At 40.2% G+C, this 13,137-nt stretch overlaps 1 protein-coding gene across 2 annotated transcripts in view; it reads left to right on the top strand.

Moving 5' to 3' along the window:
- Positions 1–13,137, top strand: part of LYPD6 (LY6/PLAUR domain containing 6) — a 111,023-nt gene that overhangs the window by 71,130 nt on the left and 26,756 nt on the right. The window contains exons 1-2 of one of the 2 annotated variants that reach the window (XM_029934609.1): positions 6,548–6,603; positions 11,771–11,959. In XM_029934609.1, coding sequence (XP_029790469.1) covers positions 11,842–11,959 — 118 coding nt within the window. In that variant the 5' untranslated portion in view covers positions 6,548–6,603; positions 11,771–11,841. Of the gene's footprint in view, positions 1–6,547; positions 6,604–11,770; positions 11,960–13,137 lie in introns of those variants that run through there. The other variant, XM_029934610.1, reaches the window with a different exon arrangement.

The following is a 13,137-nucleotide window of genomic DNA, read 5'->3' as shown; positions in this document are numbered from 1 at the left end:
ATATTTAAATTTTTTTTACTTTAATGCTTATTTTTGAGACACACACACACACACACACAAACACACAAAATTGTGAGTGGGGGAGGGGCAGAGAGAGAGGGACACACAGAATCTGAAACAGGCTTCAGGCCTTGAGCTGTCAGCACAGAGCCTGACAAGGGGCTTGAACTCATCAACTGTGAGATCATGACCTGAGCCAAAGTCAGATGCTTAACCCATTGAGCCACTTAGGTGCCCCTGACTTTTTCTCTTTAAGGGAGATTTTATTTCACTAATGTGTTTAATTTGAATGTAATTTTATTTATATTTGGTATTTTGTTTAGCTTTTAAATTATCATGTGGGCTTTTAAACAAAGGAGCTTAATCCTAGTTTCCTATCTGTATATATGTAAGTAGCATTAAATTATTATAATCAGGGTTAATTAGTTGACAGTAGGGGTAGGTGAAATTCTGTGGGTGATACTTTTTTCTCTTTAAAGGAGAAAGCATTTCTGAAATTTGAGAAGCCCTGCCCTAGACCTTCCCCCATCGGCCTCACCTGCCCTGTGTTTTCATCCTCCCCTGAGGATGCTGATCTTAGCTGGGATCAGCAGAAAATCTGGCAACCGACCTGGCCTTTTGATTTCTCCTAATAGAACATGGCACTCCATAGAGGCCTTTATGGAGACCTTCCACACTTCCTTCCCAGACTGGGGGGCAGACGGTTCTGAGCCCGCATCTTGACCCAAATGAGCGGTAACCTGATGCCTTGTTAGGCCACTGGGGGCTGATTCTGAGAATTGCATTAGCTGGCAGGCCTGTGCTAAGTATGGTTCAAAGTGCTTTAATGTGTATTATCTCTGTTAGTCCTCATAAGGGCTCTCTAACATAGGTGGTATGATTGGCCCTAAGTTGCAGATGAATAAACTGAGGCACAAGGGTTGAGAAGCCTGCCCAAGGTGTCACAACTATCAGTCAGAATTATGGCTCTGGAACCCGTGCTCCACAGTGTTTCCAGGCATTTATCTGTCCTCACAGTAATCCGAGGAGGTAGGTACAAGGGTCTGGGGTTGCCTGGCCTGGAGCTCCGAAGTAATGCCCTTTCTACTCCATGGCCTGGGGCCTGGTGAGCACTGCCTGGACTGCTGGGTGCCATCCTGTTGCTCCCTATTGACTGGCCTCCTTTCCAGTCCAGGGGCAAGATGGAGCGGTTTCCTGACCCTTGTTAAAATACCTAAGAAATACATAGTATCTAAAGCGTGGGGCTTTCTCTCGGCCTTAATTCTTCCTCTGCCTTGGGGGCGCCCTACATTCTTTCTCCATTCAGAGGTCTTGGGAGGTTTGCTCACAGGAGTGCTGGAGGGGGTCCCAGAGGAATGGAGGTATTTGGTGGGTTGATTGTCTTCCTCCAACTGTAGTGCCACTTCCCTGTTCTGAGGCTGGTCTCCGTTAATGGGCTGTCTTTCCCACATTTTTTTTTCCTTTCCATGAGAGTCGAATGACAGCATGTATTTCTATTTATTCAACCTAACCCTTTTCAGAGAAAAAGCAAGAGCATTATTACTAGTAACAAACATTGTTTTTGCATTACTATGGTCAGGGGTGGCTGATGGAGGTTTTTAGGGAGGAGCTCCCCTTCAGGAAAAGAAACCATGAATTAACAATCCTAAAATTAGAAATAAGGCCTTGGCAGGCGCCCCTGCCTTCAGAGACCCTGAAGGTTACCCTTCACTATATGGTAAGTCCACCCATGGCTATGATTCTTTGGAAACTTAGTATCTTTTGTTTTCTCTATTTTTTTTGTTTTCTTCTTATTTCCAGTGTCTTACTAGTAGTATAATTATTTGATAATTCATGTGAACCTAGATGTTAACTGGATCTTTATAAAATATCATGGGTCTTCCCCATCTCCAAGTCTCCCTTTCTTCCTTCTTCCACATAAGCTGCCCTGGTTGACAGGAAGGACTGGGGACCTCATGTTGTGTCTTATTGGTAATGCCTGGTGACTCCCTGAGGCTTGTGTAGAGCTGGTGCAGTCACTGTGTCACCTGGCTCCTCTACCTGGTGTCTTAAAAACGTGTGGCCTTAGTTGTAAGGACAAGAGGTCAATATCACGCCATGATCACTCTTGACTCAGTGACTCAAAGATGTATCATCTTTTCCTTGCATATAAGGCAGGTCAACATTTCCTCCCATGTACATAGCAACCTTACGGGTATTTTAAGAATTACATCAATGATTTTACTAATAGGGTTCAGTCATTTGAGTATTAAGCTGGAGCTATTAATGACAGCCTATATAACAGATAATGTTGTTTATCCCTGCCTCATAAAGGATGATGAATGAATGAATGAGCAAGTAAAATCAAAGCCGAGGAGGACAACTGGGGGACAAATAGGAAAACTCAGTAATGTGAGGGGAGCGGAATCTTACGTGGTCCTTTCAGCATCAGCATTCAGGGCGTGGAGTCATTTTCTGTGCCCACACTTCCTCATCCACAAGGAGCTACTCAGTATTTTTTTCTAAGAAGGGAGTTAATTTAGATGCAAAAGTAAAAAGTTTCTATTACCAAGGACAATCTTCTTTTATTAATAACTCCTATATCTTTTTCTGCCTGGATGAATACTACTATGTAAAAATCTTATTATATTCTGTTTTGCTACAATAATAGACTTCTTTAATAACCATTATTTATGGAGGCTTGTAAATGAAGATGGTGCATTACAAAGGAAGAATTCTTGCCCCAATGATACAGAGTCACGAGGTCATCTGATAACATTCCTTTGCCTTCAAACCCAGGGTGAGCAAATAGTCAGATTATAGTTTAGACTGCGAGTTTCCACAGACCCCAATACCCTTTCACAAAAATGAAACCCTGATGGTCTTTGCACTATCAGGAGACATGTTGTGTGTAGCGCAAGGTATTGGTTGAGCAGAAATTTGGAAGATGAGTGCGTGGATAGATTGGTTTTTAAAAGCATATTCTTTATTAAATGAGAAAAATTAGTTAAGATTTAATAGCTACTGAAGAACCCAGTGATTTGAAAAAAATATAGCCATAGAGGGTTTTTTTTAATATAAGCCACTGTTTTTGGCTATTTGATTTTTTTTTCATTTTTCCCACACTAAGAGAGAGGACAGCCTGGCTGTCCTACACTGTAAGAAATTTTGAAAGAGGTCGCCACACCTATGAAACTAGCAATTACAGTTTTCTTGATCTTGAGTTGTAAATGGCTAAATGGAAACAATTTTCAAGTAATTTGGACAAAAACTCAGTTAAGATTCTTGGAACCCTGGGCAAAACCCTACTGCGTGCAAAATTTGTAATGTGGATTCATTCTTCTTAGTCCTGGGTGACAATCAAAATTAGGTTAAGTGGTTGTTAATAAGTTGAAGTTGAGAATTAATAAGTTCAAACATTTTGAACTTCAGCATTTTTTGGAAGGTCTCTGGGATGAGAATTCCTAGAAAAATTAACATGAAAATATGACATTCTTAAACTTATAGAAACATTTAATAAAAGACACAGAAGCAAAATATTTCTCCAAACCACCACTCCCTTCCAGGTAAATAAAAAAAAATGGCAGGCTGGTGCTGAAATGTACCTAGTTTTCCATTCCTGCATGGAGAATTCTTTGACTCCATCCCCTGTGGCTGTTTGTACTTCAAAATGCCTTCTCCTTCAGTTCTCTAGAAACTACAAATTGATAAAAGAAGCAAACAAGCAAAGAGTCAACAAGCAGAAGAGAGTTAATATAATATCTTTTAGAAATATGAATATACTGCTAGGCATACTCAGCCAGATGTCACTTATCCTTCAGGAATTGAAGGATTTTTGATGCAACTGACCTTTAAATCAGATTGGGGAAAGGTACAAAGGCAGCTTTTCCCTATAACTCTAGCCTTGCCAAGGGGTTCCAGAAAAAGAAATACACATTTTTTAAAGCATTGATTTTTATGCAAATAGGTCCTCAGTTCATAATGGGAATGTGTGATCATCTATCTCCCTATAGGAAATGAAACATCACTGTCTCTGAAGTCTGAAAGAGGTAATCTCTGACTTGGTCTCTATTATTGACGTTTTTAAAAACCAACTCTAACCGTTTAGCTGATAAGCAAAAAAGAGGTATTAATGTAATAAGCATATATGTTACAAAGAAAATTTTAAGCTGGTGGCTGGCCTCTTTTATAAGAATTGGTCTTGAATTGGTCGGAGCTCCTGGTTGCCAGGGGCAGAAAGCCACTTCAAACTAGCTTGGGCGAAAGTGTTATTTATTGGATGGAGAGTGTGTCTTCTAAGGAAAGAGTTAACAATTAGCCAAAAAGGCAATGGTTGCACATAGCTCCGCTCTTGCTTCCGTTCCTTATCTCTGACTCTCAGCCAGCAAGCTTCATTGTCTTCTTCCTCCTCTCTGTGGGGAGGAATATGACATACATCTGTTCCTGAGTTTCACTTCTTGAGGACTTCTCTACCAGAGACAGCTGATTGTCTTTATCCTGTGTGGGCTTGAAAAATACCCAGGAAGAACTCTGATTGGTCTGGTTTGGATCAAATGTCCAACCCTGGTCCAAACAACAGCAGGCTGTAGGGTGGACCATGTAAGAACACAGTGCATCCCAAATAGCACCATGCAATGGACATCAGTAGGAGAGCCATCTCATAACCAGGGGAGAACATAGGGGAAAAGTGATTCTCAGTGCCCACTAGGACTATTGTTTCACCTTATGTTTTGCTTTGTAAAGTTGTAATGGTGTGGTATTCTATTTTTAGAGAAGGAAATCATGTCAACAGGTAACTTCCCCACCTTCTGGCAGTTGCAGAAATACTCATTTGGCCATCATCAGTTTCACTTTGCATGTCCAGGTTAATGAGGGTATTTAGAAGTTAGTATTGTTAATTGTATGGACATTGTGTGATTTTGCTAGCCCAGCAAGTCTTTTTCAGGTGACAATACCTAGATTTTCCTTCCAGAAACCAACACCTCCCCTATTCTCAAGCCATGTGATTTACATGAAGTTGACACTATACATTTGTCCAAGTGACATGCTAAGGACCCAGCTCTGGTCAGTTGTAATGCCACATTCCCCTGGCCAGTTGTAGTCCAAGGATGGATCACCTTGTGATTTTTTTTTTCTGGAACAGTTGGGAAACAGTCTGGGAATGCTTCTGAAGCTGCTGGTGGCCACAGTTTGGGAAGACCCAAATGCAAATAAAAGAAAATGAGGGAACAAAGCAGAGTTGAGGGCTGGAAATTCCTGAAAGAGGGTTAAAAGTCCATCCATGTTCAAGTGGAACTATTAGATGAAACCGTAAAATTCTTTCCCTTTGGGTTACACCCTGTTTGATTTGGATTTCTGTACCTTGCAGCCAATGTGGAAAATGGGATTATCTTCATGAGTGGCATGAGAATTCCTAGTTAGCTCTCCTATACCAGCTCCTCATATTCCAGAGGTCTATTGCTATGTAACAAATCACCACAACGTGTAGTAGCATAAAGTAGTTATCTTCATTTCATTTCTCTCTCATGATTTGTGAGGGTCAGGAATGTGGGAAGGGCTTGGCCAGGCAGTTCTCACTTGGAATCTCCATGTCATTGTAATCAGACTGTGCAGGAGCTGGAATGGAGCAAGCAGTAAGGCAGGGCCAGCTGGGGCTGGCCGGGCAGCACTGTCTCCTCATGGAGTCTCCGTAACTCTGTGTGGACTGCTTGGGCTTCCTCACAACATGGCACTCAGAGCGCTCAGACTGCTTTCATGGCTGAGTGTTCCAGAACATCGGTGTAAGTTAATTACCTAGCTTCAAAAGCCAAAGAGTGTTATTTCCACCATACTCTGCTCAATTGGTCCGTAAGGTTGTCTGGCCCAGAATAAGAGGGAGAAGATGTAGACCTTGTCTCTCACTGGGGACATGTCAATGAATTTGCTCACATGTTTAAAAACCACCACCATGTTATAAGCAATTCCCAAATGGTGAGAAGGTACTATAGTCAGAATGATATATTTAAGTAGTCTTAGTTTTGTAAGACATGACTTTAATTTACACTTTTGGGAGCTGAATAAACTTACTCAGGTCATTAAGGCACCACCAAACCTAGGTTATTGAAAATTAAGTCAAGATTTCTTGTGTTCTTCCAGGCTTCAGAATTTCATTTTGTTTTTATATTAGGCGTTTCATATTATAATATGAACAGCAGTGAAAAATACTTAGACTTGTATTACTTCTATACTTCACAATTGCTTATATATTGGCTTAGTATTGAGGTGTCATTATTTGGTAATTGGCACCTTAGTCAATGTAGCTTCCAGAAGTGCTTGTCTTAGTGATGAGTTTAAGGAATTGGGGGTATCTTGTTTTATGGTCTCTATATGAAATAGCAATTAGGGTGTGGATTTGTAAAACATGATCTGGGTTATGGGTCTCTCTCTCTTTGCCTTCCTGAGTAGTGTTAGAAATCCTCCTTTATATTAAGTATACCATGGAGTGAAAATGAGACGGCAACTCTTTTCAACTTTCTCCCAAATGGAGGAAGTCAAATAGATCTTGAGCTAATTTTTTTTTTCTGTTTCAGAATGTAGCAAGTAATCCATTGGAATAAAACCAGCAGTTGAGTAACTCATGCAAAGGTAATTTAGAGCACAAATTAAATCTGTCAGAGTGGTATTAGATTTGCAAAAGCTCATAAATAACAAATGAAAGGTCACAGAGCTGTGAAAATGAGAGTGTACTTCTTCATAAAGAGAACCGGAGTCAGGGATGGGGTCCTCAGTGCGCATTCAAATAGCAGTGCATAAAATGGAAATGCAACATCTTTTCTAAATGTCTAGGACAGTCCAAAGGTACTGTGGACTCCAGAGAAAAGTGTTGAAGTCCTAGGAAAGACCCTTCATATTATCTGAGCATGTCTGGTATCATATTTGAGAGGCTTAGGGAATAAAGTTTCATTGACTACTGAGAATCTGTACAGAAAAAATACAGCACCCTCTGCAGAGCCCATATTTCAGGAATGGTTAGACTAATTGTGAATACATGCAACTCATCTTTCATTTTTCAGTTCCTGGAATATACTAATAGAGTGAGTAGTGCTTCCTGATTTCCTGCAGGAATGTAAACAGTTGATGGTGATATTAATAAACAGTTCTTCCCATTCTGTTTTTCTTAAGGGAAAGAGAGGTGGAAGACATAGCCCTGGTCACTAAAAAGTAGACAGGTTCTTTTAGTGTGCATTGTATACAGATTTTTTTAGTGCTGTGTTGGGCTCAACTTATCAAAGGAATAAAATCTATATTTATAAAAAGCAATGTGTGGACTTCATCAAAATTAAAAACTTTTGTATGTCGAAGGACACCATCAAAAAAGTGAAAAGTCAACAGGGAAGGAGAAAACATTTGCAAATGATATATCTGAAAAGTGTCCAGAGTCTAGAAAATAGAAAGAACTCTTATAACTCAACAGTAAGAAGACAATAACCCCATTAAAGAATGAGCAAAAGTTCTAAGTTGACATTATTCCCCAAAAGATACACAAATGGCCAATAAGCACATGAAAATGTGTTCAACATCATTAGTCACTTGGGAAGTGCGACAAGACATCACTTCATACTCATTAGGCTATACTAAAAACTATTTTTAATGAAAATAAGAATTGGTGAGGATGTGGAAAAATTGGAACACTGGACTTTTACTGATGGGAATGTAAAATGGTTCAGCCACAATGGAAAACTGATTGGCAGTTCCTCCAAAAGTTAAACACAGAGTTACCATAAAACCCAACAATCTCACTCTTAGGTATATACCCAAGAAAACTTAAAAATATGTCCACACAAAAGTGTAAACATGAATGTTAGTAGCAGCAATGTTCACAGTCATCAATAAATGGAAGCCACCCAAATGTTTATCAAGTGGATAAATGGGTAAACAAATGTGTTTATCCATGTAATGAAATATTATCCAGCCACAAAAAGGAATATATCCATTCATGCTAACGGAGAGAAACCAGACACAAAAGGCTACATGTTGTACGATTCTGTTTACACAAAATTTTTCCAATAGGCAAATCCATAGAGATGGAAAGTAGATTAGTGGCTGCAGGGGTGGGGAAAGGAGGGAATTGAGAATGGCCACTAATAAGAACAAGAGTTTTCGGGGGGTGATGGAAATGTTCCAGACTAGATGATGGCTGTACAATATTATGAATATACAAAAAAAAACCTCTTCTGAAGTTATACATGATTATCAGAAATTTCTGAGCATACAAATTCAGCAAAAAGAAGTTAAAATTATCAGAAATTCTAAACTATTTTGGTGTTTTTTCTTATCATACATAAGCCTGGAAAATACATACTTCCTGGGCACCTCGGTGGCTCAGTCAGTTAAGCGTCTGACTTCAGCTCAGGTCATGATCTCACGGTTCGTGGGTTTGAGCCCCACGTTGGGCTCTGTGCTGACAGCTAGCTCAGAGCCTGGAGTCTGTCTTCGGATTCTGTGTCTCCCTCTCTTTCTGACCCTCCCCTGCTCATGCTCTTTCTCTCTCAATAATAAATAAAACATTAAAAAGACGCACACTTTTTTTTCTAAAGGAGAAACAATTTCATGAGTAAAGAGGGTGTGGGGATAATGAAGTTTCGACTATTTTAAGAATTTGGAAACTGCATTAAACACACGTGTGAGCACACATATATGGAGACATGTGTCTTCAAAGGGATATAAGACACCTGTGCTCTCTCAACATCTTTTATACTAGTAAAATCTAACAAAAGCAGAAATGTAGAGATCATGGAGGTGGGGCTTGGGGCAGAGATGGAGAGAGTGTAGATGGGCATCATCCACCTGTTTGCTTCATTGATGCAGGATGGCAGGAAGTCATATGGGTCTGCATGAGCCTAGGCAATATTATAATGTTGGTGGCAAGAGGTGCCCTTCCCCTGTCTCACACCTGCTTTGTCCTTGCCTGGCTGGCCATGGAGCAGATGCTGGGGAGAAAGAAATGTGTGGATTGTGATTTGTCGTACATAGAAGTTCTGGAAATTGTTATATTTTTCTAATTTAAGGAAAGTGAGTTGTGTGTTGAACCCAAATGAAGGGCACCAAATGTACTTTCACTTAGAACACAACATCTGCATCATAGTTACCTTTACTTAGAATGCTACATTGACTTTAATTTTGAACCAAACAATACTAGTAAAAATATTGGGAAATATTATATGGTATTTACTGTGTGACAGACACTCTTCTTAGTGCTTTACCTAATTCTCATAATAAACTTTTGAGGTAGGTAGTATTATGATCCTCATTTTTGCAGATGAAGAAACTGTGACACAGCAGTTAAGTAACTGACTTAAGGTTGTACAGAAAGAAGGTGTTGGAGCAAAGTTTCATATCCAAGCATTTAGCTCTTTACCTCTGTTCATTGCTTACATATAGCAAACACATGCTGGAGAATGAAGGTTGGCAGCTGTTGCCATGCCAGGGAGGTAAGGTTAATTTCAGATGACATTAAATAATAGTGTGAGTACTGTGCGGAGAGAGACCTTTAAACCAGTAACCAAAGGAATACTGTGATTGAGAAATGCTTTAATAAGAGCCACTTGCACTGTTTGGTACATGTGAAATACTAACGTGGACAGTGAGTTCACATTAGAAAGAACTTAAGTTGGCAGCTAGTTGATTTTTAATGTTAGGTTATATCAAAATAAAACTAGACACATTTCCTCCCCATCCCTCTCCAATTGGGCCCTGCTGCAGACTGTAAGGAGCTGAGGGGGGTTGATGCAGCATAGATTTGTTCCTCAGGTACGACCACACGTGGCCACAGTGGATATAAAATGGAACACTACTGTGTTCGTTTAAGATGAGATCATGTCGGTCTCTGTCATTCAGCGGAGGGAAAATATCATTAATATTTGTTTTCTTATCATATTTTTCAAACAAGCGCCTAGCATGGTGCCTGGCAGTCACGCTCATTAAGGGAACAAGCAGCTCATTCTCCTTTTGAATGCACATTTGCCTGGGGAACCAAATGTAAACCGAAGGTGGGGAGTGAGCATGAAATTGGCAAGGCTGGCATTAGCAAGCTGCTACCGGGTGATGAGTTCTACTCTTACTTCCTAATAGTTTCCTGATGTTTTAAACAATGAACGTACCAATCCCTCTGGAGTTCATATGAGTGCATTGTGTATTGTTTGGTTCTGCTTAAGCTTCACAATTTTTAATTAATTTATCATAATACTATTTATTTCATATTTTCTTGTTCTATAATTTTAAAAAATTACTTATGTCAATAGTTGTGTCTATTTCTTAGCTCCTTAGAGTGTTGCTTTTTGTGTTTATTTTTATACTTTCTATCCTGCTTTGATTAATATTAATATCTGATTAGTTCATATTGATTTTCTGTATTGATTTTGTTTTGTAATATATTTACTCTTGATCTGTTTATTTTGACAAAATAACTTTAGGATTTTGTTATGCCTTTTTATTTTTTTATTAAAAACTTGTTTTAATGTTTATTCATTTTTGAGAGAGAAAGAGAGTACAAGCGGGGAAGGGAGAGAGAGAGAGAAAGAAAGGGAGACACAGAATCCAGAGCAGGCTCCAGGCTCTGAGCTGTCAGCACAGAGACCGACACGGGACTCGAACCCACAGACATTTAACAAACTGAGCCACCCAGGCACCCCTGTTATGCCTTCTTAAAAATCTCATTAAATCTTTGTGTTAAAATTTGTAAATAAACATCCAAATGATGTTTTTTCCCCACCAGTTTAAAATAAGGCAAATATCTAGCATGACCCCTTTTGTAGGCAATAGAATGATATTTGCAAAAGAATGGAGCACGAAGAACAGACTCTATAGGAAAGCAATAAGATGGCAAGAAAATAGCACATATAAATTAAAATATATATATCTACGTTCTTAGCTGGATGGTTCAGCCATAGTAAAAGATTTGACTGCTCTCAATTTTAATTGGAAAGGACAGAACCAGATCAAGGATAGAATGATCATTGCTTAGTGCTACTGAGAGATACTTTGACCTCATGTTATTACTTTAAGTTTATATACCTTGAATCAGTCTTTGGAAGAACAGAGTATTGCCTAGCCTGTACACAGGTGGATTCAGTGGCTAGACTGTCTCGATTTGAATCAAGTCTTTGCTTATTTGCTGGACTTGTTTACTGAAAATGGGTAACCCTCATAGGGCTGTGGGGGGAATTAATTGATATATGTAAAGGGCTTCAACAACACCCGGCCAATTTTGTTAGTTATGTTAAGGAGATTTTGAGCTGTAAAGACACTTTGAGTTTTGGGTGAGGCCAGCTTACCTACATTTATCCCCACCCCCACTGCAAATCTGAAAGCCTGCCTTGTATGGTTTGCTTGGGCACTGTGTCCCAGGAAGGCTGCACTCTCATACCTGGCCGTCACCACTATCAAGGAAATGCTTCTGAACTTTTGTGCCTGACTTATTTATTGTTGCATTCTGGAAGACATCCCCTAGCCTTCTGGTAAAATCCTCCTGGATTTCATTAAAATTCAATCTCTCTTGATACCATCTCTGCTGGATATTAGAGGGGATGGCTACCCGTGGAGTGTTAGCTCTCTGATTCAGGATAGATTGGGGCTGGAATGTTCTAAGTGCTCTAAAATTACTGTTTAAAAGATTCTCTCCATGTCTATTCACTTCCTTGTGCCTTTGGCTCCCTATCTCCCCCCAGCCCATCCTACCAACACAGGAGCTCTGCCAAGTTTCTCCTGGTTTCCTAGAGTGGGACACTGAGATGAGTCTTGTTTTATATTTCAGGTACGAGGTCTCTCCCGTTGTCCCGAGTCCTGGCTCCCGGGCCCCCTGTATGAGTGACACCTCAGTCTGCCATGGAACCTGGCCCCACCCTGGCCTGGCTCCTGCTCTTGAGCCTGCTGGCAGATTGTCTGAAAGCCGCTCAGTCACGAGACTTCACAGTGAAAGACATTGTCTACCTCCACCCTTCAAGTAAGACTCTGTTCTCTTCGCTGCAGAAATGTCACTTAGCTTTGAATAAGATGTGAGTTGAAAATGGACAGGAGAAGGCAGCTCCCATGCAGGGGAAACCTTGGATGATTTAATTGGGAGGTGCAGGTGCTACACAGAAGATGTTGCCTGGTTTACCCTCGCCTTTTTGCAGGGTGTTTGCTTTTTATTTCAAGGCAAATTGTTAAGGCTTGTTTTCTCTGTTCCCAGCACAATCACTCTGATTCTGAACACCCTTCCCTTTAACTTATGCCAGCTCTCAATCAGTTATCAAAGTGAAGCGGCAGGTCCCAGGAGGAAGGTGTTTGTAAAAGATCAGTTCTTTATAGGCAAGATAATAGCTGGTCTTCCTGTCTGTGCATCTGATTCTCAGTTTCAGCATAATTGCCTCCCACAACTTCCTATTCCCTATCCCTTTTAGTTCCTGCGTTTAAGAATCATCTAGGGAGTGCATAATACTGTAGATGCCCAGATCCCTTCCCTGGAGTGTCTGACCGCACATACCTGGACTATACCCATGAGTTTTTGCTTTCAGCAAGAATTTCAGGTGCTTCTGTTACTGATATTCTAAGGATCACACTTTGAGAAACACAGCAGATTTATTTCCTGTTTAGGTCTCCATCTCTGTATTTATCTTATCTCTTTTATTCCTGTTTGAATCCTCTTCTGCATTGCCCCCGTGGTGGTGGGGCCTGGTGTACTGGGTATATTTTGACCCTCAGCATTTGCCCTGAGGGTATATTACTCTTTTGAAATGTTCTGTTCAGCAGACATTTTTTGAGTGTCTTCTGTGTGTCAAGCATTGTGATAGGCATGGAAAATATATAGGTAAATAAAACATAGTTCTTGCTTTTGAGGATCTTACAGTCCCACTAAGTGGGGGCAGCCACATGGATTCCTTCGGTGCCATATGGTTAGAATACTTAATGTGTATGTGTTCTGGTTTAGATGAGAGGTGTTCCGAGAAATGCTCAGGGGCTTGGATCTTGGGTCGGCGGCCGGCTCAACTGCTTTGTAGCCTTTTGGCTTGAAATAAATGCCCTAACTTTGTGAAGATTAAATAAAGGAATGCATACAAAGTACTTAGATGCGTGTGAGCCAACGTAAATGCTCAATAAATGTTAGAGGAATCTTGCTAAGGGTTAATTTCCACATTTCTA

Source organism: Suricata suricatta, chromosome 3 (genome assembly GCF_006229205.1).
Source record: "Suricata suricatta isolate VVHF042 chromosome 3, meerkat_22Aug2017_6uvM2_HiC, whole genome shotgun sequence".
In the NCBI taxonomy this organism is placed as follows: Eukaryota; Metazoa; Chordata; class Mammalia; order Carnivora; family Herpestidae; genus Suricata; species Suricata suricatta.
The sequence above is the reverse complement of the archived record's forward strand: the minus strand, read 5'-3'. Positions and strand labels throughout refer to the sequence as shown.